This window comes from Zootoca vivipara, chromosome 7 (assembly GCF_963506605.1).
Source record: "Zootoca vivipara chromosome 7, rZooViv1.1, whole genome shotgun sequence".
NCBI classification, from domain to species: domain Eukaryota; kingdom Metazoa; phylum Chordata; class Lepidosauria; order Squamata; family Lacertidae; genus Zootoca; species Zootoca vivipara.
In genome coordinates this window covers 6,280,067-6,306,978 of record NC_083282.1, presented here as the reverse complement: position 1 = coordinate 6,306,978, position 26,912 = coordinate 6,280,067, and the positions used below count along the sequence as shown (strand labels likewise).

Sequence of the window (26,912 nt, the reverse complement as noted above, 5' to 3'; positions counted from 1 at the left end):
GAATTAAAAAAGGGGAAAGCTCCAGGCCCGGACGGCCTACCAGCTGAATATTATAAATGCTTACAAGAAGTAATATCAAAACCATTAAAAGATCTTATGAATAATATTATGAAGTACGGGAAACTGCCAGAAACATGGAAGGAAGCATTGGTGTCACTGCTGCCCAAGCAAAACTCAGATTTAGAAAACCCAAAAAATTATAGACCAATCTCATTATTAAATTCGGACTACAAAATTTACGCAAAAATATTGGCCAATAGAATAAATTTGATATTAAAGGATATTATACATTCGGACCAGGCGGGATTTATAAAGGGTAGGCAGCTAAAAGATAACATCAGGAATATTATAAACATTTTTGAATGCCTAGAGAATAACCGAGGTAAGAAGGCAGCAGTGATATCAATCGATGCTGAAAAAGCTTTTGATAGAGTCTCTTGGTTCTTTATGAAGAGACTACTAATAAAATTAGGACTAGGGAATAATTTAGAGAGGGCAATAGAAGCAATTTATACAAACCAGACAGCTAAATTGATAATAAATGGCAATCTCTCAGACAATATTGATATAAAAAGAGGGACGCGACAGGGGTGCCCCCTATCTCCCCTACTTTATATAGTGGTGTTGGAAGTATTATTACAAAACATAAGAAATGAAGAAGATATTAAAGGTGTGGTAATTGGACAAAAAAGATTTAAAGTTAAAGCTTACGCCAACGATGTAATTATAACAACAGAAGAGCCCATTAACAGCGTCCCCAAGGCACTGCAAAAAATTGAGGAATATGGCAAATTGGCAGGCTTTATAATAAATTATTAAAAAACGAATATGATGGTAAAAAAACTAGAGATAGAGGGAAAAGAACAATTACAAGAATTGACCGGTATACAAATTAAGAAGAAAATAAATTATTTGGGAATCCAAATAACAGCAAAAAGCATTGATTTATATCAGGAAAATTATGTTAAAATTTGGAAGGAGAACAAAAAGAAAATGGAAATTTGGACGAAGTTAAAAATATCATTATTGGGACGCATTTCTCTGATTAAAATGGCAGTGTTAGCCAAGATGAATTATTATTTTCAAAATTTACCCATCCTAGGCGAAAGCAAATGCTTTAATGAATGGAAAAAAGACATTACCAAATTTATATGGGGAGGCAGAAAACCTAGAATAAAATATAAAGTGCTAATTGACCATAAGAGTAGAGGGGGCCTGGACGTACCGGATTTGGAGCTTTATCATAATGCAGCAGCCTTATACTGGATGAAGGAGTGGGTGGAGCTTAAAAATGATGAAATATTAGATTTAGAAGGCGAAGGACTTGGCTTTGGCTGGCATTTTTATTTAACACAAAAAAATCTAAGACCCCAAAATATTTTTTTAAATAATATTATCAGGAAATCCATCTATAAAATTTGGAAGCAATATCGCAGAATCTTAGAAACAAAAACTCCGAAATGGTTATCGCCACTGGAAGTGGTGGCGGTCAAAAGACGTAACATGGGCACAAGCTGGCCAAATTATAAGGACATATTAGAAGAAGTTGGGGCCGAATTAAAATTAAAAAGTTACAACGAATTAAAACATCTCCTAAGCAGCTGGTTGCAGTACTTCCAAATAAACCAAAGGTTCCAAATAGACAAAAAGATAGGATTCAATAAGGAAATTTCCCAATTCGAAAAAATCTTAACAATTGGCGGGAATAAATATATAAAAAATCTATACAGTTTATTATTGGAATGGGAAACAAAAGAAGAATTAACCAAAACATCAATGATTCGTTGGGGACAAGATTTGGGGAAGGCAATCGTGGTAGACAGCTGGGAGAAACTATGGAACAGGGATATGAATTATACGCCAAGCTATGACCTAAAAGAAAACCTAATTAAAATGCAACATAGATGGCACCTAACACCACAAAAATTATCCAAAATGTATAAAGGAGCTGATGAGAAGTGCTGGCGATGTCAAAAAGAAATAGGCAGTTACATCCATATATGGTGGAGGTGTAACGAAATAAAGCCCTACTGGGATATGATTTATAGGGAAATGAAAAAAATCCTTAAGTACTCATTTAAAAAGAACCCAGAACTATTCCTCCTTGGTATATTACATGATGAAATCAGGCCCAAAGATAGAAGTATCGTAATGTATGCTGCAACAGCAGCCAGAAATTTGATTGGTTTAAATTGGAAAAGTAACAAGGTACCAACCAAAGAGGACTGGCAGAAAAAATTGTTAATATATTACAATTCAGCAATGAAATATGCTGAAATTAAAGGAATTAATGAGGAAACCAGAAATAAAGATTGGGGGAAATATAGAAATTACGTAAGGACAATGATGGAAAAACCCTCGCTTGCAGAAGCCATTTGATGACTCAGGTACAAAAGATCTATTAAGAGATAAATAATAATGTTTCAGGTATACAGACGATTGAAAGAACATAAAAGGCGCAGAACAAATATGGCTGGAAGCACAGTTTCACGTATGGTGGGTGGAGGGTGGGATGGTGGGGGGGTAGAAAAAATGTAAACTATACATATATATATATATCTTTCTTTATATATATATAATTCTTTATTTTTCTCTTTTTAGTTACCTTTTTATCTCATTCTTTCTATCCATGTTCTTCCTTCATTTGTCTTTTCTTAATTGAAGTTTGCTTTTGTTGGTCATTAATTTGTTTAAGTCTATTTTTTTTATTTATTTACAACATGTTAAATGTATATGATTTACCATTTTATATGATTTCTTGATTTATAATTGTTTATAATTTATAATAGTTTTCTTAATTCTTTCTTTTTCCTTCCTCTGTTGGTGTTGATATAATTTGTAATGATTTGAAATGCAAATAAAAACCAGAAAGAAAGAAAAAAACCAGTTAATTGGCTTAGAGCAGTTCTTCAAACATGTTCCTACCAGTTTACGGTGGTTTCTGAGGGACAAAAAATTACAAACTGTGGCAGCAGCAGCAGAAGTTTTAGATCAAATTGAAGGGGAGGATGGTTAAATAATATTCCCTAAGCCTTCACAGAAAAATAAACTGTGGTGAGCTGGAGAAAGTCGGGAAAAACAAGAATACAACCCTGTCAGACAAGCGGGGTCTGTTAAGCCACCTCAAAAGAAAATTACATGTTTTTTCTGTGAAAGGGAGGGGCATGTTCGAGCAAAATGCCCCCTACTGGCAAAAGCACAAACTGCAGGTGATGCTGCGAAACCGGTAAAATTGTTGCTTCAAACAGATACTATACACCAGGGGTGTCAAACTCAAATTCATCGGGAGCCGCATCAGCAGTTTGGTCACCCTCAAAGGGCCGGTTATATCTGTAGGACTATGTGTCCACTCTTTATTATCATAAATTATTGTCACTTTTAAGCAGAATAATAAGCAGACCCCCCTATCATAGAATCATAGAGTTGGAAGAGACCACAAGGGCCATCCAGTCCAACCCCCTGCCAAGCAGGAAACACCATCAAAGCATTCTTGACATATGCCCATCAAGCCTCTGCTTAAAGACCTCCAAAGAAGGAGACTCCACCACACTCCTTGGTAGTAAATTTCACTGCCGAACAGCTCTTACTGTCAGGAGGTTCTTCCTAATGTCCTAATCTGGAGTACTGTATAATGTCCAGATCTCACCCTCATCCTTCAAGCAACTCCAACAATGAGTCCAGCTGGCAAAAATTCACAGAATTCACAGAAATTCACAGAAACATATAAATAGAAGGAAACAGTTAGTGCTGGACTTCAGCTCCCATCTACAGACTGCTGTTAACGTGCATGAATATTAAAACATGTTGTGCATATTTATTTATGTGTTGCTTTGATATCCCACCTTTCTTCCTAGGAGCGGTATCTACCCGAGATTCATTTTCAACTGTTGCTAATATATTATTGACCGAATTTAACATTTTCTAAACAAAGACAACAAAAATCACCCTCTTTGCTTAAAAAATAATAATCGGTGCAGGACAGAACTATTGCAGAGGCTTAACTGAATACTTATTGGGAACGCCTGAAGAGCCTTCAACAATCTGCAGTGGCGGGTTGCAGGAGAAATGTCATTCTTGGGGGCAAAGGAGAGATGATTCTGGGGAGCCCCTCCCACCTTTGGTCGGGACATGCTCTGCGCAGAGCTCCTGAAAGAGGGCGCACGGCAGACTACAACTCCCGTCAGCCAGCGCAAATAGAATTAAAACAATGTATTGAAAAGATCTATTAGAAATACAGATAATAGCAACAATAAAAATACCAAAACGCTAGCCCTTTCCTCAAAACACAGTCAGTTCCCATCTGCCAGCAGGGAGGGAGCCCATCTAGCTTCCCTAGGCAGGGAGTTCCAAAGTTCTCTGGGAGGACTAGAGACCTTTTTTGAAAAATGAAAGCTCAGCGTCTGGGGTTGGGGAAGATGTTGGGTTGGGGCAGCCATGGAAGGAGGCTCCTCTTCACGGGGGTCTGTCTGTGGCTGCTCAAGAGGGAGGCTTGGAGAGGGGGATTTATTTGGACAGCAGGTTTCAGAGCTCCAGCAGGTGCCCCCAGCAAAAGGGTTGCCCTTTGGCTTGATGGGGAGGGCTTTCTCTTGCAGGGGATGAAAGACCCACAAGGTGCACACACACACACACACACACACACACACACACACCTGCATCGGTCATCTAGCCCAACCCCCTGCAATGCAGGAATCCTGGCAGCAACTCCAGGCAGGGCTGAAAGCTGGAGAGCTGTTGCTGCCAACCAGTGTTGGCTGCACTGAGGGAGATGCGCCCCAGCCAGCCAGCAGGATCCAGCACGCCAGCTGCGGCAGCAGCAGGAGGAGGAGGCCTGCGTGCTGTCCCGCCGCCCGGAACTGGCTGCTGGAGCGCGGAGCGCCCAGCAACTCAGAGCGCCGGGTGGAGCGCTGGAGCCAGCAGACTCGCCTCCGCCCGGCTGAGGAAGCCTGCCATCCCGGCGCCCTGAACCGGCTGCTGGTGCACGCGCAGCACCCAGCAGCTCGGAGGATCCAGCAGCGCCGGGCGGAGCGCTGGAGCCAGCGGACTCGCCTCCACCCGGCTGAGGAAGCCTGCTATCCCGGCGCCCTGAACTGGCTGCTGGTGCGCGCGCAGCACCCAGCAGCTCAGAGGATCCAGCAGCGCCGGGCGGAGCGCTGGAGCCAGCGGACTCACCTCCGCCCGGCTGAGGAAGCCTTCCATCCCGGCACCCTGAATCGGGTGCTGGTGCGCGCGCAGCGCCCAGCAGCTCGGAGGATCCAGCAGCGCCGGGCGGAGCGCTGGAGCCAGCGGACTCGCCTCCACCCGGCTGAGGAAACCTGCCATCCCGGCGCCCTGAATTGGCTACTGGTGCGCGCATAGCGGCCAGCAGCTCAGAGGATCCAGCAGCGCCGGGCGAGCACGGGGGAGCGACCGAGCGGCCGCGCCGGGGAGCGGCCGCGCTGGCGGGCCGGCGGGCGGGCCAGCGGGCCGCGGGCGGCGAGTGGTGAGCGGTGGGCCACATCGCAAGGGCAGGCGGGCCAGATTTGGCCCGCGGGCCTTGTCTCTGACACCCGTGCTATACACCCTCCTCAGACAGCAGGCCAGGTGCCAGAGCTCAGTCAAGCAGAGGATTCTGCTAAAGTTATGCAGGTCTGGAGAGCTGAGGGAGAGGTTAACAAGGAATTTATGGAGACTGTCAGAGTAATTGGGCAACAATTAATGGGACTTAGAGACACTGGCGCACAGGTTACTCTGGTGAGACTTTGTTGGATCCCTAAAGAACAATATCTCCCAAACCAGTCTTACAGCCTAAAAGGTATATGGGGTCCTGAATTTGAGGTGCCGATAGCAGAAGTAAACATTCAGTACCAAGGCTTTCATGGCAAGTAGATAGTGGGTATATGGGATGATCTGGAGGTTCCTGTCTTAATAGGGAATGACTTAGCAAAACAGAGACACCAAATAGACCTTGTCACAAGAGCGAAATCTCAAGCCCTTGCGGGTTCAACCCCTGTCCCTAATGCACTACCCATAGAGCCTATGGGAGAGGAGGTACTGCTTACACTACCGAATGCACAGGAATTTAGCACCCAGTTTTTAGTAGAACAGAAGGAGGATGAATCCCTGAAAGAATTGTGGGATAAGGTGCAGAGCCCTGACACTGAAGTGACTGTAGAGAATCCCTGCGTGTTTACTGAAATAGAGGGGAGACTTCATAGAATAGCTAAAAGGAGGGAAAGTGCAGCAGTATGGAAAACAAAAAAACAGTTGGTTTTGCCCCAGAAATACCGACTACAGGTTTTACAGCTGGCACATGATTCACCCATTGCTGCTCACCTAGGCATTAATAAAACCAGAGACAGAATACAATCGCGGTTTTATTGGCCTGGGATGGGAAAGGCCATTCGGGCTTATTGCAAGTCCTGCCCGATATGCCAAAGAGCAGGGAAAAGTGGTGACAAGACCCGTGGCTTGCTGCAACCAATTCCTGTAGTAACAGAGCCTTTCTTCAGGATTGGTGTGGATATCATTGGGCCAGTTTCTAGAGCAACACGTCGTGGTCATAAATATGTTCTGACTATGTTGGACTATGCTACACGATATCCAGAGGCTATTCCCCTGAGAGACATAGACACAAAGACAGTGGCTAAAGCTTTATTGTCTGTGTTCTCTAGGCTAGGGTTCCCTAAGGAGATCATTACGGACTTGGGGGCAGCCTTTATATCTAAGTCAATGGAGGAGCTGTTATCTCTGTGTGGGATTAAACATCTAAAAGTGACAGCTTATCATCCGCAGTCCAATGGCTTGACAGAAAAAATTTAATCAAATCCTTAACCAAATGCTGAAGACATATCCGTTCAATCACCCAAATGATTGGTATGAGCGTTTACAGCATTTTCTATTTGGGTACAGAGAGGTACCTCAAGAAAGTACGGGCTTTAGCCCCTTTGAAATTTTATTTGGAAGGCAACCCCGTGGACCATTAGACCTGTTGAAGTCTGCCTGGGTAGGAAAGGAACCCATTGAGAGTGCTGACGTCTTAACCTATCTTCAGGAACTGCAAAGTGACTTACAGGAGATCAAGAAACTAGCATCCTGCAATTTAAAGAGAGCACAACAACGCCAGAAAGGATGGTACGACGCACACGCTAGACACCGGAACTTCCAACCTGGTGACCAAGTCCTGGTTCTGAGACCCAGACAACAGCAGAAGCTTGAGGTTTCCTGGGACGGACCCTTTAGAGTGATAGAAAAGCTATCAGCGGTGAACTATCTAGTTGAGATAAATGCTGAAGAGAGACGATGTAAAGTTTTTCATGTTAATATGTTAAAACCGTATTTTGACAGAAGCCAGGTAATATTGAAGGCTAATGGGCAGATAACGCATGATGTGAGATTAACTGGATGGGGGAATTTAAGTAAGGGAACCACTGTGTCAGAAGTGTCCAGTCACCAGTCTAGCTGCCACATTCTGGATTAGTTATAGTTTCTGGGTCACCTTCAAAGGTAGCCCCAATTAGAGCGCATCGCAGTAACCAAGCGGGAGATAACTAGAGCATGCACCACTCTGGCAAGACAGTCTGCAGGCAGGTAGGGACTCAGCCTGCATACCAGATGGAGCTGGTAGACAGCTGCCCTGGATACAGAACTGACCTGTGCCTCCATGAACAACTGTGAGTCCAAAATGACTCCCAGGCTGCACACCTGGTCCTTTAGGGGCACAGTTACCCCATTCAGGACCAGGGAGTCCTCCACACCAGCCCACCCCCTGTCCCCCACGAACAGTACTACTGTCCTCCCTCCTACTCTGGCCATGATCAGTCTCAGAAAATGGAGATTTAACTAGCATCAGGAGAGGCTTCTAGGTTAGAGGGAGCAAATGGTAAGGCAGGCTGCAACACAAGCCCCATGCATCTTAGAACATTAAGTACAGATGGCAGATAAAAGCTAATCCTCAGAAACGTACTGTGCTCGGAAACATACTGGGAGCCAATGTAGGTCTTTCAGGACTGGTGTTATATGGTCTCGGCGGCCGCTCCCAGTCACCAGTCTAGCTGCCGCATTCTGGATTATAGTTTCTGGGTCACCTTCAGGGGTACAGTTACCCCATTCAGGACCAGTGAGTCCTCCACACGTGCCCACCTCCTGTCCCCCACAAACAGTACTTCTGTCTTGTCAGGATTCAATCTCAATCTATTAGCCGCCATCCATCCTCCAACCGCCTCTAGGAACTAACACAGGACCTTCACCGCCTTCACTGGTTCTGATTTGAAAGAGAGGTAGAGCTGGGTATCATCCGCATACTGATGAACACCCAGCCCAAACCCCCTGATGATCTCTCCCAGCGACTGCATGTAGATGTTAAAAAGCATGGGGGAGAGGACAGAACCCTGAGGCACCCCACAAGTGAGAGCCCAGGGGTCTGAGCACTCACCCCTCACCACCACTTCCTGATCACGGCCCAGGAGGAAGGAATGGAACCACTGTATAACAGTGCCTCCAGCTCCCAACCCCTCTAGACGGTCCAGAAGGATGTTATGGTCAATGGTATCAAAAGCCGCTGAGAGATCCAGCAGGACTAGGAAACAGCTCTTAGCTTTGTCCCTAGCTCGCCGGAGATCATCAACCAGCGTGACCAAGGCAGTTTCAGTCCCATGATGAGGCCTGAATCCCGACTGAAAGGGATCCAAATGGTCCGCTTCTTCCAGGCGTGCCTGGAGTTGTTCAGCAACCACTCGCTCATTGACCTTGCCCAAGAATGGAAGATTTGAGACTGGGCGATGGTTGGCCATATTGGCCGCATCTAAAGATGGTTTTTTAAGAAGCGGTTTAATAACCGCCTCTTTCAGCGGGTCTGGGAAGACTCCCTCACAGAGAGAAGCATTCACCAACCTGCGAAACCCATCACCCAGCCCTTCCCGGCTAGCTTTTATAAGCCAGGATGGGCAAGGATCAAGGAGACAGGTGGTTGGTTTCACTCGTCCAAGCAGCCTGTCCACATCCTCAGAGGTAACAGATTGGAATTGATCCCACGCAACTTGACTAGACAGACCTCTAGCACTCCCCCGCCCCGGCCCTGCTCCCACGATGGAGTCTACCTCTTCCCGAATCTAAGCGACTTTATCTGCAAAAATGGCCTGGGGAAGGAAAATCTTTAAATTCAATACCGAAAAATAAAGAGAACATTACCTGCACCCAGAAAAAGGAGGAGAGTTATGTAAATACATGGTTTTATTTTCAAATTGACAAACCACAATTAGGGCCATCGCTCAGCCTCCCAAGGGCCCTGCACCCTAGAGACAGGGTCTGAGCTTTCAAACAGGACTGAGCTTACAAAGTTGAGTGCTGTGAGGACAGAAAACAGGAACAGCCTGAAAACAATTTGCCAGCTACGCAAATTCATCATAACTCAATTTATCATTCGAGTTCTAAGCTATGGTTAGAATCCAGTGGTCATCAATATGACAACCCTAAGTGCACAGGTCAGCAGAGGCCTTCCCAGGCACACACAATATCACACCCACAACCCACACACCGAAACTTGGCTTGAAAGCAGCATTTTTTTCTATCACAAACGATTAAATATAGTTTACAAGATGTGCTTTGCCGTAGGGTGTGTGTAGCATCACAACAATTAATCCACTTTATAGATGTGCCATCAGGTCCAAAAAGATTGGAAAGCCAAAATAAATATACTGGGTTGTAAACAAGATTTTACTCATAGTAGACCCATTGGACATGGTGAATACTGGAAACAATCCATTATTTAAGAACTGAGGAAAAATTCGTATTTACTTCAGAAATTTTGTTCATTTTCATATTCAAAAGAAATCCACTGATAAAATCTTATAAGATTTCTGCAGTTACTGATGAAGAAATCTCATCATTGCATCTACTCTACACCAGCAACCCAGAGAGTACAGATAGAATGGATGTGTGTGCCAGGTCAGAATTAATATGTGCTATATCATGTATATATATCGTAATTCAAACTCTGCAATGCAAGACTGCACAGTCATCTTATTGCCAAACTTGGATGGAAACACAGGACAGAAAGTTGAATTGACTAATATTCTTCCAGATTTGTCAGAAATGAGCCACTAAACCAGCACGACAAACTGCAGAACCTGTGGTCTATTATTGAATTTTATTATTAATTTTTAATTACATCATCACTAAGAAGAAACTCTTGACCTTTCTATCAGTTTAGTGGGCGCATGTTGAATGAAATTCCAGCCAAACTAGTGAAGGGAACATAAATATTAATAAAGGATAAATAAAGATCCCTTTTATTAATGAATTTCCCTTTAGTTTGGTTTTGAGGTGCTCTTAAGTATGAAAGAAGGTTCGGGGAATGGCTGTGGTTGTGCTGAAACTGCTGGTTTGCTAAAGGAAGAACTTGCTATGTGAACTATTTAGCTTGCTATATGAGACAAAATGGTTCAAATGTAGAAACAAGGATGATTGGAATCAATATAATTGGACAAACTCAGAATTAAATTGATAAAAAGCAACCAGAGCATTCCATCAGTATTTCTTGTTAATTATAAAGTTTAAATAATTATAGCAATGTTATTATTCCAGGTCACATGACAACTCTTTTCTTTACTTGAGTAAAAAAAGGGCTTGGCCTTTGATGTGAATATACCCATTTAAGTGTTCATGCCAGTAACAACCACTCCCAAGGTGGGAAAGCAATAGATCACACACCCCATGTCCTTAAATTCCTCCCCACAAGAGACTGGAGCTGTTGTAATTGATGCTTTCTCAGGCACAATACTCTCCCTGCAGAAATTCAGCAAGTTAAGCTTTGCCTAGTATAAAAATACATTTCTGGAGGAAACTAACATTTTGTTTGCTGTACATCTTATTTACTTGTGTAACCCAGGCATCCCCAAACTGTGGCCCTCCAGATGTTTTGGCCTACAACTCCCATGATCCCTAGCTAACAGGACCAGTGGTAAGGGATGATGGGAATTGTAGTCCAAAACATCTGGAGGGCTGAAGTTTGGGGATGCCTGCCCTAGCCTATTTTTTCAGGCCTCCACTCCACCCAGTAGTGGGACATAAGCTGGAATATGACATAAACTACATGCAAATTGGTGTCCTCTTTTGTGAATGGGGTGGTGGGTCCAACCCATATACAGTCTGAGCCCAGACAGAGGGTACACCTGACAGAGGCACCTGGAAAGTGGGGCACAGCTCAGGACAGTGGAAGAGCACATGTGTTGCATGCAGAAAACCCCAGGTTCAATCTCTGGCATCTCCAGTTGAAAATGATGCGTGGAATTCAACACAGTGCTAAGTTGGATATGTCTGTGAGGTATCAGGTTCACTCGTGCAATGTCACTTTCCCCTCTCTCTTCCCCCTGCATGAGCCCTAAACATGTTCTGAGGAGACTTCCCCAGCCCTCCAGAGCACATAATTACGTTACGGGACAGGGAAAGGCTGGTTGGGCGACTGGACCTCATTCTGTGCAGAAGAAGAAGAAGAAGAAGAAGAAGAAGAAGAAGAAGAAGAAGAAGAAGAAGAAGAAGAAGAAGAAGAAGAAGAAGAAGAAGAAGAAGAGGAAGAGGAAGAGTTTGGATTTGATATCCCACTTTATCACTACCCGAAGGAGTCTCAAAGCTGCTAACAATCTCCTTTTCCCTTCCTCCCCCACAACAAACACTCTGTGAGGTGAGTGGGGCTGAGAGACTTCAGAGAAGTGTGACTAGCCCAAGGTCACCCAGCAGCTGCATGTGGAGGAGCGGAGACGCGAACCCGGTTCCCCAGATTACGAGTCTACTGCTCTTAACCACTACACCACACTGCCTCTCAGACTTGATGGAATCCCACCTGATCACAATAAGGTGGTCTGAAGAGCAATTGCGTGTCAGAGTAAGCAGTACTGGGTCAGATGAACTGCTGGTCCAACTCAGTAGAAGGCAGTTTTACCCCCAGCGTGAATTTGAGTAAATATGCTTAGCAATGAACACCAGTATCCACACCCAGGGGCAAATGTCTGGTACCTCTTTCAATAAAAACCACAATGCAGAAGTGGGTGAATACACCCACAACCCACACACCGAAACTTGGCTTGAAAGCAGAATTTTTTCTATCACAAACAGTAAAATAGTTTACAGTACAAGATGTGCTTTGTTGTAGGGTGTGTGTAACACCCACAATTAATCCACTTTACAGATGTGCCAACAGGTTCAAAAAGATTGGAAAGCTAAAATGCATGAACTGGGTTGTAGTCAACAAAGTTTTACTCATAGTAGACCCATTGGACATGGTGAACACTGGAAACAATCCATTATTTAAGAACTGAGGAAGAAATCGTGTTTACTTCAGAACTTCTGTTCATTTGCAGATTCAAAATAAATCTACTGATAAATTCTTATAATTAATCAGATAAGATTTCTGCAGTTATTGATGAAATCTCACCATTGCTTGATTGTGGGAAAGACCAGTCTGCTTCAAGTCTCTTTGACAAGTGTCCTTTCTCTTCTGCAGTCTCATAAGTTGATCGGCGGTTCCTTACGGAGATATTTTCTTCACCCACCATGGTGTCAGGCTAACACACTGCAGAGGACAAAATTTACTTGTATGAAGTACCTCAGCATTTTATGACCATGCACTTATTGTTCTTTATTATATGATGTAGAATTAGCCTATAATCATTCTAATAAGCACAGTGCTTTTTTTTACAAATCAAATCCCTAGGCATCCTGGCTGCCAGAAAACATTTCTAAATACACCACTTCAGACTGATGAAAGTTGTGAAAACTGTAGAGCAGGCGAGTCCAACAGGTAGATCGTGATCTACCGGTAGATCACTGGATGTCTGCAGTAGATCACTGGTAGATCATTGGCTCCCCCCAAAGAAGCTGAACAACTGTGGCTCCCCTAAGAAAAGCTCAACATTTTACCTCCTCCCTGAAAATACTCAACAACTTTGACCTGAACCCCACCCCCCAAATCGGTCTTCCTCCTTCCTAAAAAAAGTTCAACTTTGCCCTGAAACCCAAAGGGGGGGGCATATCACTGCCAGTTTTTAACTCTGTGAGTAGATCACAGTCTCTTGGGAGTTGGCCACCCCTGTTGTAGAGGATGGGGTTTGTTCAAAACCACAAACTGTTCCCTTCATTCTCAGAGTCAGCCTCTCTCAGTCTTGGCTGGGTCCCCAGATGTTGCTGGACTACAATTCCCATAATCTCTGACCACTTGTTTTCCTAGCTAGGAATGATGGGACTTGTAGTCTAACAACATCTCTGGATTTACGGTTAAAAAGGCTGCCTTAAACTTGTATTTTTCAAAAGTTTTGTTCCGGTTGAGTATTAATGAAGGTAAAAGTTGCAGGAAATATTCCTTTAATGCCCTCAAAGGAAATCTTCTATAAAGGTAAGATTTCACCACTTGCAGCCCTTGCGTTTAAGGTGATATGTCAGTTTAGAGGGATAAATCACACATACACAGCACTTTTTGGCCGCCAGTTCTGATGATCCGTGCTTAATAAGCAAAGACATTAACAAACCTTTTGCATAACTACACAGCCATTTGCCCAAGCTGCAATTAAACGAGAAATCGACCAAATAACATAGTTTTCTATTTCATCCAAGTTAGAAAACTATGGTTCCCAGCTTGGAAGCCGGTGGCCTTTACGCACGGAAAAGAGAGGAGGAAGAGGGGACCAACAGGCTTCCTTCGCTCCTTCTCCCCTCCCCGCGCGTCATCGCTCCCTCTCGACTGCGACCAGGGAGATTCAGGAGGGGTACCTGCGCCCCCTCTCCCAGTCCTTCACCGCCCCTCGCCCTTCACCCCAGGCCGGGCGAGTCCCATCACCATCGTCACCGGAGCGCCTACCTGAGCCTCCGTGTCTCTCTTCCCCTTGCGTCTTTTGCAGCTCCGCACGCGGAGGGGAGCGCTTTATGGCTTGGCTCCTCCTCTGCCTTAGTCAGGGCAGGTACCGGTAGGCGAAAGAGGAGGCGAAGCCAGAGGAGGAGGTGGGAACAGGGTACGTCGCTGTCCCCTTTGGAAACAGAATGGTAGACTAAATCACGTAGGAGGAACCTTCGGTCCTCCAGGTGTTGCCAAAGGACAACTCCCATCATCCTTAGATATTGGCTATGCTTGCTAGAGCTGATGGGAGGTTGGGAGCTGTAGTAACATCTGGAGGGACAAAAGGTTCAGCACACCTGGGCTAGTTAGAGCTTCGTGTTGAGCTAATCCAGCGGTGCTTATGTTTCAGTCGAATAGTGCTACCTAAAGGCACAACGCAGGTGGCGCTGTGGTGTAAGCCGCTGAGCCTTGGGCTTCCCAATCAGAAGGTCGGCGTTTCGAATCCCCTACCGCTCAGGCGCGAAGGCACCTTGCAAAAAACTACAGACTTGGGAGTTATGGTAATGATTCAAGGCAAGAAAGTGTCCCGTGGCGTTTAATAGGGCTTGTGCCAACTAGAAGTGTTCATAGTATGGCAGCCAGCCTCATGAGATTTTTTGTGGAACTAGAATATGGCAACCCCATTTTAGAAGCAAGATATGGTAAAGACATGGTCACACGGGGCAGCCAAAAAGCGCGGTTTTAATGATACAAAACACCAGACCCATTGCTAGTCTGGACAAGGGCACTAACTTGTGCAGGCTGTTTTTATTTCTATTTTCGATTAAGATATATGCTTATTGTAAACCACCCTGGAATCAACTGGATGAAGTGTTTTAAATAGTAAATACAGGCTCCACACACACTATATGTGGGAAATGACTTAACTGGTTATCTTGTATGTCTCCTGAATCGTGCATTTATCTTTTGTGGAATATGCTATTGCATACGTGGAAGCCATTCTTTTTACAGGAGGTGATAATTAAAGTTTGCTGATTTTTTAAAAAAGGTTTAAAATAGACCTTTATTTCCGTTTTTTAAGAAAAGTTACAGAATATAACAAAAACAATATCAAAATCAGAAAATTTACAAAATATAAGGAAACCAAAGTAAAGAGAAGAAAAATATATAACGAATGTAGAACATAAGAGTATATACTCAAAATAAAATTTCCTCTGAACTTATAATCAACATAATACACATCAAATCATATACAAAAGGTTTAAATCAAGATGAAATCCAAATATAAAATTTCAAAAAGAAAAGAAAGGAAAAAAGGGACAAGACAATTACAAAATAAAAGGTTTAAAATACTTCCGACTGTTAGCATATCGCTTCCTGTATTTTTCACCCATCTTTACTCGCTTTCTTAAATTCTTATATTTAAACCACCTTCCCCAGGTGTACCTTCTTCCTTTATCTAATAAATATCTCTCCTTATAAGTTACTTAATTTAAGCAAATCACCAAATTAGTTTTTATACCTTCTTTTTCAGATAGTCCTCTACCCATTTCCACTCATTTTGAATTTTTTGTTTAGGAGTGTTCCTTATAGCTGCAGTCATTTTGGCTAAATTCATAAATTCTGTTAATTGGATTTGCCAATCCTGCACTGTTGGAATTTCTTCCCCCTTCCATTTTTGGGCGATGAGCATCCGTGCTGCTGCACCTGCATATAATAAAATATTCCTTCTATCTTTGGGTATATTGTCAGGGATCATGCTTAATAAAAATAATTCAGGTTTTTTCTCTAATGTTATTTTTAACATTAACATTTTTTTCAATTTCTCGTATACCTTTGCTGATAACACAAAAGCCCTGAGCTGATCTTTACTTTAGGTCTTAAGAAGTCAGTCATGTTATGCATGCCTTCCAGGTCACATTTAAAATGAAGACTAGCACCATTGTCAAGAGAGTTCACTGGGGAATACAGTACAGTACATTTGTAAACACCATGAAACCCCACATTATCTTTCTTCAGGAAGTACACAACCCACCTGTAGGAAACAGACTCCTGAGTGAACTTCAAGCAAAAATGGGTAGCATCCGGATGAGGAAAATCTTGAAGAGTAGCCATAATACTCAGTAGAAGAGACCTGAATTTTAAAGCCGCAACAATACTGAAAGTTATGCCAACTTTAATGATGCCACGGTCTACAGAAATAAACCATCGAATCGTAGTAATGGTTAGATCCAACAACGAGATTAAGACAAGGCTGAGTTCCAAAAGAACAACCCCAGCCAGAGCTTGGGGGTCTGTATTTATTAGCAGCAGCTTTGACAGGTAAACATTAACTCACGATGTAACTTCCAGCCAATCACAGAGCAAACCTCATGCATAAACATGTACAGGTACAGGTCACTTCCTGCCAACACCCTAACTTCTCCGCCATAGAGGAAGTGGCTAGCATAGCTGCCAAGTTTTCCCTTTTCTCACGAGGAAGCCTATTCAGCATAAGGGAAAATCCCTTAAAAAAAAGGGATAACTTGGCAGCTATGGTGGCTAGTGGCACATCTCTCACATCCCATACCTGTCACATGTCCCTCTCATCAAACATCCCCCTCCTCTCAGTCTTGTGATCCTCAGTAACTTTCCAAACTCCCCATAAGGATTCATTGTGCTCTTCTCACCTCAGCATGACTGAAATATACTCGGAGTCAAGAGTGAATTTCATGCTCTTTATTCAGCTCATAGTCATCAAGGAGGAGAAGAGAAGACGAATGGCTCTTTTCCCAAAACCATCTGCTTATATACATTATTTACACAATGGGCCTTGCGTGATTGGCTACTTCAGGGCTACACCTGTGGGCCAATTATATTGTGGATTGACTTTTGCCTGCAGCCTGATTGGCTGCTCCTACAGGCCAATCAGGTAGCAGATTCACTTCTGCCAGCCGCCTGATTGGCTGCTCCAGCAGGCCAATCAGGTTGCGGATTCACTTCCACCTGGAGTTGGATTGGGTAGCTCCCGCTGATTCTGAATCCTATTGTTCTAGGATTCAGCTCAGTACATAACAATGACCCATCCCGGTCTTTCCCTGTCAGGCTAGATCCAACCAGTTCGAACCAAACCTTTCCAGGTGCATCCAGCCTCCCCCAGCACAGTTAACCCATACCTCACCTTCCTATCTCTCACACTGTACTGGTTTGCCAGTATTACTCTAGCTAAGCCTAAGGGATTAGTGGGTTGGCCACGCTACTATCATACACCAACCCCACATCGAATAAGTTCAGATTGGTGCCCATCATTACAGGCCAAGCACAAGCCATTTTGCATATACAGTGTATGGCTGCACATATTGTGCCTCTTTAAACCAAAACACAATTTTCCAGGCTTGTTTTGTACCTTGCCAGCACAGAGTCTTTGGTAGACCCACAGGTTGACAACCCCACCCCCTTGTTTTGGTTCCTGTTCCTTTAACTATAACATGGCATGTAGGAAATAAGCATAAGAAGCTTTCCACATCGCTCTGCAATTGCATGATAGGTTGGTAGCAAGAGGAATCATTGCAGTAAAAAAAGGGGGGGGGAGAAAAGAACAAGTAGATGGCAACCCTACATATCTCAAGAAGAGGGCAGTGGATCTCTTTCACAAAGCTTGCCTCTAGCCCAAGTTTACTGGGAAATGATATATAATGAGTTAAAGAAATTGTACAAGTGTACATTTGTTTAAAAACCAGAAGTGTTTCTATTGGGTACAGTAGGTGAAGAAATCCCAAAGAGAGATCAAAAACTGTTTATGTATGCAACTACGGCAGCAAGGGCTCTTTTAGCCCAAAAATGGACACAATAGGAACTACCAACAACTGAAGAGTGACAAAGATAATGGAATATGCAGAATTGGCAAAGCTGACTGGGAAAACCTGAAACCAGTGTGATCAAGCTTTCCAGAAAGACGGGTTAAATTTGTAGAATATTTGAAGGACAATTGCAAACAATTAACAACGCTAGCTGGTCTCATTTAAAAAGACTTGTAATGACTATAACTTATACCTTCTTATATTTATTTAAAAATCTGACAATTGAATTGAAGTGAAATAAGCAGGAAAAGATACAAATGCTATGACATAGAAAGGAAATATGGTAACCATGAGGCAGGAGGGAGGGAAGTCGAACAGCTCGTAAGAGCAAAAACTACTGTGAAAAACAAGGATGTCTGGCCGAGTCTCCCCAGCCACTCTGGGCAGCTCCCAATTGAATATTAAAACAATACAGCATTAAATATTAAAAGCTTCCCTAAACAGGGCTGCCTTCAGATGTCTTTTAACATTAGGATAGCTGCTTATTTCCTTGACATCTGATGGAAGGGCGTTCCACAGGGCAGGTGTTGCTACCGAGAAGGCCCTCTGTCTGGTTCCCTGTAACCTCACTTCTCGCAATGAGGGAACACCAGAAGGCCCTAGGCGCTGGATCTCAGTGTCCGGGCTGAACAGTGGGAGTGGAGACGCTCTTTCAGGTATACAGGACTCATACTACCACCTTTACAAATAGATTGTTCATGTCTTCCTAAAGCATTTGGCCTCCACACAGAGCGGCAGAAACAAAAGAGGGGCTTTAGTGGAAAATACCTGATGAAAACATCTGAACTAGGGCACTCTTGCCCCAATCTCTTTGCACTGCTGTTGCATTATTCTCCACTATTTGAGCAAAAACTGAACCTACTACCACTACATTTAGAGCAACAAAGCCTGCAGAAAAGCAAAGAATGCAGCGGCTAGGTAGCCAACAGCTAGGACACCAAAGCCACTGCCCAGCTCAGTTGGTAGAGCATAAGACTCTTAATGTGAGGGTCATGGGTTTGAGACTCACATCCGGCAAAGAGATTCCTGCACTGCAGGGGGTTGGACTAGATGACCCTTGTGGTCCCTTCCAACTCTACAGTTCTACGATTCTACTATGCCCAGTGCTGATCCTAAAACTCAGCAGAGGAAGATGAATGTCAGTGTTTTGAAAAATATTCCAAAGCTTCTGACCTGCTTTGCCTGGCACAAAAGACTCCATGGAAAGAGTGTCCTTGCAGAGTATATTCTGCTTTTATTCTTAAAAGTCTTCAACTGCAGAACGACAGACATCAACACCACCAGCTTTCTCCAACCAACCAACCAAAGAACCCGAAGCAAACACCACTAACATATATACAGGTACAATACAATTAGGTGAAAGGTTGCATGAGTCACTGCAGGCTGCTGACTCATGCTGACCCAGCTCCCCAGCATTAAAGAAACAGCGGCCAAATTTTAGCCGTGACACCCCTTCTGTTTCTTTAAATGCAAAAACTCCAACAGAAAAACAAAACATACATATACTATATACATAAACCCAGTTTTGTCATCAATTCCTTATGACATGTTGCTGGCAAAGGCTTGGTAAACAAATCAGCAATATTATCTTGTGATTGACAATACTCCAGTTTGATTAACCCATTCTGTACACAATCTCTAACATTTGCATAACGGATGGCAATATGTTTTGATGTGGATTTCATCATTTCTGAGCCCGCTAATGCAATGCATGATTGACTATCTTCATACACTTGGATAGGCAAATCTACTTTACAATCTAGATCTTTTAGAATCTGTATAAACCACATGATTTCATTGCATGCTAGCAACAGGCTCCCATATTCTGCGTCACAGGATGAAGTTGCTACAAATCCTTGTTTCTTGGACCGCCATCCAATTATGGAATTGGCAAACATCACAACCATTCCACTTGTAGATTTTCTGGTAGTTATGCAGCTCCCCCAGTCTGCATCAACAAATACTTCTAGCCTCTCATCTTGTGTACTAGATATCTTTAAACATACACTTGATGTCCCCTTTAGATATCGAATAAGCCTTTTCAAACTACACCAATCAACAGTACTGGGTTTAGATACACGTTGGCTCAGAACATTTGTAGCACATGCAATATCTGGCCTTGACCACTGGCTTAAATACAGCAATGATCCTATTTTTGAGTGATACAACTCAGGCTGATCAAATTCATCATCACATACTATCTTTGTGAAATCTGGTATCATGGGAGTTTGAACTGGTGTGCAGTTTTCCATACCAAACTGCTCTATCAACTGATAAATTTTCTCTTTCTGTCTCAATAGGAAGCTTCCATCAGCTTCTCACCTTACTTCTACTCCCAAGTAGTTGCTTACAGGCCCCAAGGCTTTAAGCTTAAACCTCTTTTCCAGCTGACTAGTGAGCTTCTGGATTTCATCTGTGGAACTCCCTGCTACAAGCAAATCATCTACAAAGACTAAGAGCATTAGATATTTTTCGCCTGTCCCCTTGGTGTACAGGCATGGATCAGCCACACTCTTTTTAAAACCTAGTTTTACAAGGGCTTCATTTAAACATCGGTTCCAACATCTTCCACTTTGTTTGAGTCCATAAACAGCCTTTTTCAAACGCCACACTGCACCATTCCTCTCTTCAAAACCTGGGGGTTGTCTCATTAACACTTCATGATCTAAAATTTGCATGCAAATATGCAGCATCAACATCAAAATGGTGGACTGCTAGTTTTCTTACAGCAGCAATGGAAAGCATTAAACGAAAAGTTTCACTCCTTAAAGTGGGAGAAAACACTTCGTCATAGCTCTCCCCTTTAATCTGAGTGAACCCTCTGGCTACTAATCTGTAGACCCACTTGCATGATACCACTCTGCCACCAGGTGGCGGTACTATGACCTCAAACACTTTGTTTCGTTTAAAAGAGTCCATTTCTTCTTTCATAGCTTGTTGCCACAAAGCACGTTCCCCAGGGGGTAAATTTAAGACTTCATCATAACTTTGTGGCTCTACACAATTCATATTACATGCTCTCACTCCTAGGGTCAAACGCTGAGGAGGTACACCCTTGTTTGAACGCTGAGAACGTCTAGGCAAAACTACTTCTTCCTGCTCACTTATCTCTGGCTCTTCTTCCTCTACCTCTGGAGAAGAAGTATCATCTATTGTCACATCTTTTGGGGAAATCTGTGCCTCCTCCTCATCCTGCTCCTGTGTTGCCAATGGCTGAGAATAAGCCTCCTCTCTTACTTGCAGGGGCAGTAGGCAATCTGGGTTCGCGTGGATCATGGTCCACCTGTCCTGGTCAGCAAAGTCTGCGCTTCATGACAGAACCACGCGTCCTGGGCGTAAATTGAAACGCCAACCTTTGCCATAGGACGGATATCCCACAAAACGCAGTCTCTGTGCTCTAGCGCCCCCTTTTTGGCGCTGAGCTTTGGGGATATTTACATGTGCCCAAGAACCCCAATTATGGAGCATCGTCCACTCTGGTTCTTTCCCAAACAACACACGATAAGGAATATCCTTTATAGAGCTAGACCAGGTTCTATTAATCAGGAAGTTCGCTGTGAGGAAAGCTTCACCCCACAGCCTATGGTTGTGACCTAATCCTGCATCCACTAGCAGGCAGTCCTTTACTGATTGTATTACAGCCCCACGTCTTTCACACAGACCATTTTCTGCAGGACTATAAGGGTTAGTTAAACGATGAGTGATCCCCTTACGTCTCAACCATGCCCCAAACTGTTTGTTCAAAAACTCCACGCCCCTATCTGTTTGCAACTGCACAACAGGGCGATTGAAGAGCCTTTCAGCTTGGGCAACCCATTCTCTGAATGTGGGGAAACACTCTGACTTCTGTTTTAGCAAAAACAGCCAACTAAAACGTGATTTATCATCTATCACCAGAAAAGCGTATCTGGCGCCCCCTTCAGTCTTCTGTGGAAAGGGGCCTATCACGTCACAATGGACAAGTTCTAAAACCTCTTTAGATACTCTGTCATTTTTAGAAGCCACAGGCTTCCTCTTAGATTTGGCCATTTTGCATACATTGCAGTCTAAGAAACAGTTACAGCTTTTTACTTTTAGGTTCTTGCACACCTTTTGCATCTCTGAAAGCACACGAAAATTTGCATGACCCAGTTTCCTATGTAGTTCATGTATACACCCCTTATGAACTGGCAAATTCTCTTGAACCACCTGGGCTGCTTTAATAGGCTTGTCTTGCATTACATACAGCCCATTTTCTATCTTTGCATGGCCACATACCTGAGTTCCTTTCTTTATCAGACAACCATCCTGCGTGAACTCAACACTATACCCTGCTTTAATCAAACAACTTACAGACAGTAAACAATAGTCCAAACTGCTTACAAACAGAGTCTCTGGCAGAGTAGTGTTCAAACACTGCAGGAAACATGTTCCCTGGCCATTAATCTTGCTTTTATGACAATCAGCAAGATAGATAGAGTCTTTTCCGTTGACTGGCTTCCCCAGGGTCTTAAAGTCCTTCCGTTTGTTGCAGATTATGCTGCTGCTGCCAGAGTCCAGCAACCACGTTCCTCGAGGTATCTTCCTCTCCTCTCGAGAAAATGCAGAAACAAACTGAGCAGAACGTGTGTTCTTCTTCCCTGAAGAGAGCCCCTTCTGCTTACATTTCTGTGTTGATTGCTGTCTCTGCTCCACGCCGTCTCCTGGAAGTCTTGCCCTGCATTGACGCTGGAGATGCCCTGGTAGGTTGCATCTAAAGCACCTCCTCACTGCCATGGCCAAGTCCAAATCTTGACTTTGCTCCTTTGGCAGATTCTGCTGCTGGCCCCCTCAGCTGTAACTCCTCCTCTCTTGGAGTTCAGCCTGTCTATCTGACCTTCTTTCTGCTTCCTCGGTCAATCTTCCAACCACATACTCAAGGGTCAGATCTCGGGGACGCATACTCTCCATGCTGTTAATCACGGGCATCCAGCTATCAGGCAAACTCGAAAGAATAATGTATGTTTGATCAGTTTCATCATAACGCTTACCTCTCTGCTGTAGTTGAAGAAACAGAGATTTCAGCGTTTGAAGATGAGTTGTCAAACTCTCACCTTCTTTCATAACAGTCCTGAACAGCCTTCTGGTCAGAGAAATTATAGTTCCAGCAGTTTCTCTGACATGCACTGCCCTTAATAAATTCCAGCACTCAAACGCTGTGCTGGCATTTGCAACATGCAGTAACTGGGAGTTGCTCAAACAGAGCATAATTTGGGTACGAGCCCTTTCATCCAGTCGTTTCTTATCAGCAGAGTCCAGTATCGAAACCTCAGTCTCAACACAGTCCCATAGTCCATCTCTCCTTAGCAACAACTCCATTCTTATTGACCAACTCAGCCAGTTGCTTTCTGAGAGAAGTTCAAAAGGAATGCCTCCCCCAATATTTACAACTTGGGAAGACTGGAAATCTGCCATCTCTGCTGGTGCTTGCTGAGCCCCTTCAGAAGGGCCTCCAGCAATCTCTCCTGACTCTCTCTTTAGAGTCTGACTGGATGGTCCTGGCTGGCACTCACCAGCTTCTAGCTGCTGCCTTTGTTGACCCTCAGGTTCCATCTGGCTCTGCAACCAATGTAGCCGCTCTGTGAGTCGCCTGCTGCGGTCCTGAAGCAAGTCAAGCTGCTCCAGTAGCAAATGCTGGGTGCCTTCATGCCGCTCCAGCGTCGCTGCAGACAGTTACAGCTTGTCACAACTGCTCCAACGCACAGGCACTGGCTCAATACACCACCAGGACTCACCAGTTCCCCGCTGAGATGCTGTTAGTCGTTTTGCACTCTGCACATGCTCAGAAACACTGGGCCCATAACCTGTCAGTGTTTTGAAAAATATGCCAAAGCTTCTGACCTGCTTTGCCTGGCACAAAAGACTCCATGGAAAGAGTGTCCTTGCAGAGTATATTCTGCTTTTATTCTTAAAAGTCTTCAACTGCAGAACGACAGACATCAACACCACCAGCTTTCTCCAACCAACCAACCAAAGAACCCAACCAACCAACCAAAGAACCCGCAGCAAACACCACTAACATATATACAGGTACAATACAATTAGGTGAAAGGTTGCATGAGTCACTGCAGGCTGCTGACTCATGCTGACCCAGCTCCCCAGCATTAAAGAAACAGCGGCCAAATTTTAGCCGTGACAATGAATACGTCAAACATCATCACCACATCTCGTTGCATAAGCTCATGTATCCAGATGAGCCTGGCTACACCTTGCCAGATGAGCTTGTCAAAGACAAGAACCTCGTTAGCCTTCTGTTTGAACACATGCCTGTGGCATCCCAAAGCAATTCTGCTGTTTACCTGGACGGCCGGGCGACAGAGGGGTTGGAGGCTGCCCAGGAGTGCGGAATTGCTGGTGACAGTTCCACTGGTGCAGCTGCACAGCCTCGACCTCACCCCTTCCCTATTCAGATAAGCAGCAGCAGAGCCACTGACATTGGCAGGTGAAACCCAACCTTGCCAACAAAACTGCTCGAAATACATTGCTGGATGGAGAACTTCCAAGTGGGTTCATCCAACTTCGTTCAAAGTGCTTTCAAGCTGGAATGGTTTTTGCTGAACTCGTGTCTCCAGGATCCTGTTGTCCCACAGGCAATATTTCAGCTATGGTTCTCTTATTATCTTTTAAATGTTTCTTTAAAAAAAATTCTCTTAGTTTCCTGATAGAAAGACAGCTTTATCAATCTGATTTCTATTATTTCTTGCCCACATAGCCCACCTTTCCATCAAATGTTGCTCAGGGCGGCTAACACCACCAGAAACTTGGTTTTGAAACATAATAAAACACAAAGTAATCTGTAAGGAACAGGGTCTTTCCCACACAAGCCTGCTCAAACCTTACGGTCATCTTCAGAGGCCTTCCTGAAAGGCCCCGTCCCTCGCAGCAGGTAGTGACTACTGGAGCATGGCTTTCTCAGTCGTGGCCCCCGGCCTTCATACAATCCTCCCCACCACCACCACCCCGCCAGGAGCTTTGCCTGGTGTGACAGACAGCAGAGCCAGAGAAGACTGTCTGGTGATGCAGTGCCTCAGAAATCCCACCAGATGGCTCTAGCTTCTTTGAGATGGCTGATTGGAAGGGAAAGGACAAAAAAAAACATTTCCCAAGTGAAGTATATTTCACTTGTTAAGCTGCAGTTCAGGACCTGGGTTAAACTACATTTTCTAAGTTTTAATGTTTGGGGCGTTTGATTACTCTTAAGAGTTATTGCACTTCTGTAGTTGGATGCCAGTTGCTTGTGCTTTCAGACTGGCTGGAAAAGACAGTGAAGAGCAACCAGTTACCAGCTGTTAAGAGCTTCAACCTGTCAGCACTCAGAAGCAAAAGGAGAGAGTGGAATAGCCCCTCACAGGGGCAGGAAGCTTTGCTGAGGGAAAGAAATTGCTTTGTATCTTAACTCCTGGTGAAGAGCTAGGCAGCCAGAGGGGGGGGAGCAGTACTTTTGGAGGGAAAATAAAAGGAACCGTTTCTGAGGGAATGTCCAGCTAGCATGGGCAAAGGCAGAATGTATGTTGGGGGGGGGGAGGCAGAACCTCAGTTTGTATTGATTTAGTTGAGGGGTGGAAGCTGTCCCTCTCTGCCACCCCACCCCCCTCGGCTATGCTCATGCCAGATAGATAGGGATAGCAATAGGGAGGTGGTTTAAGAGAAACCGTGAGGTAGAGTTAGGAAGAATGTGTTTCACATCCAGCCTGAGGGGAATATTTAACAGCTAGAGAAAGGAGTCTCTGAGCTTTGCTAGGAAGACTGAGTGTCTAGGGAGGGAGAGTATTCTGACAGGAGTGAACTGGAGGGGCTGAGTCCGCAGGATGGGATCCCCTGAGTCCGCAGTACAGTACTACGTATTTGGAGTACCTCAGGAAGTATGAATGTCAAAGGGCTGTCTAAGAAACCAAAGTATTAAGCTGTAACACCTATGCAACAACTGAGTGAACTGAAGTCTAATAACCACCCTGAGACGTGAGGGTATAGGGCGGTATATAAATTCAATAAAGAATAATAATAAAAGAACTGGAAATAAGCAGAAGAAGTGTGCATGCACACAAAAGCTCATACCAATGACAAACTTAGTTGGACTCAAAGGCATATCTGCCAAGTTATCCCTTTTTTAAAGGGAAATTCCCTTATGCTGAATAGGCTTCCTCGTGAGAAAAGGGAAAACTTGGCAGCTATGCTCTAAGGTGCTATTGGAAGGAATTTTTTTTATTTTGTTTCGACTACACCAGACCAACATGGCTACCTACGTGTAACTGGAAATAAGCTGAGCATTTTACCATCTGGTCGAGAAGCCTGTAGCATCTACCTGAAACGTAATAACGGAACATAAGCAACTGAAGTTTAAAAGAAGCTGTGCTTGATGAGAGGCCTGTCACATCCATTCCATTTATTAATAGGTTAACTCTTTCCTGAAAGAACATTATCTCCTAAAACATCTGTTTTATCCACTGTGGTCTGTTAAACAAATCTTTCTTACCTGTTCAACTTCTGCTTGAGTCTCCAAGGATCTGATTTTTACCTCACACAAGAACCCAAAGGTGTAGCCAGGATTTTGTTGGGAGGGGCAGGCTTTTGTCGGGGGGTCAAAACCTCATATTTGTATTGATTTTGATTGATTTAGGGGGGCAGCTGCATCTCCTCCGATTTCCTACTGGTGCTAGGCAAATTATTTATTTGCCAGGCCCTTTTCTTCTTTTTAAATAATTTTTATTTGATTTTACAAATACTCATTGATTTATAACAATACAAAATACATATCCTTATTCAGAGATTTTTCTGATTTTCTGGACTTCCCACCTGGGTCCTATTGTCAACCGTTTCAATTGCATATTATTTCGTAATCCATATTTTATGTCTCTCCATTTTGTCCATAATATTTGCTACATTACAAGTGTTATTGCAATCCTGTTAGTGTTTTCATCAGCTTACAGTGGTCTTCTAGATAAATTATAATTCCCCCTGTTGTATAGTGGTTAAATGCTAGCCAACACTGTGATTTCTCCAAGCAGCTCTTTATTTGGAGGCTGAAACAGAACTGAACTCAACTGCTGAGCCGGCCTGCTTTTATAGAGACTGGCTCAAACAATGTAACAAACATAACTCAAAGTTCCCTCCTAAAGTTCCCGCCTAAAACAACTGACGAGGACCTGAGGGAAAGCTCCAATACATAACACACACACACCCAATTCTTTATTGAAGTTTTGGTCTTCTTGGTTCCTGAGCTTTCCGATCAGTTTTGCCATTTTGCCATTCCTCTC

At 43.9% G+C, this 26,912-nt stretch overlaps 1 protein-coding gene across 1 annotated transcript in view; it reads right to left on the bottom strand.

Moving 5' to 3' along the window:
* Positions 1 to 16,863, bottom strand: part of LOC118088449 (sterol O-acyltransferase 1) — a 52,453-nt gene extending 35,590 nt beyond the window's left edge. Inside the window, exons 1-3 of the mRNA XM_060276623.1 lie at positions 15,837 to 16,863; positions 13,826 to 13,991; positions 12,407 to 12,544 (exon numbers count right to left, since the gene is read on the bottom strand). Of these exons, the coding sequence (XP_060132606.1) occupies positions 12,407 to 12,527 (121 nt within the window). The 5' untranslated portion in view covers positions 12,528 to 12,544; positions 13,826 to 13,991; positions 15,837 to 16,863. The remainder of the gene's footprint in view (positions 1 to 12,406; positions 12,545 to 13,825; positions 13,992 to 15,836) is intronic.
* Positions 16,864 to 26,912: the final 10,049 nt, after the last annotated feature.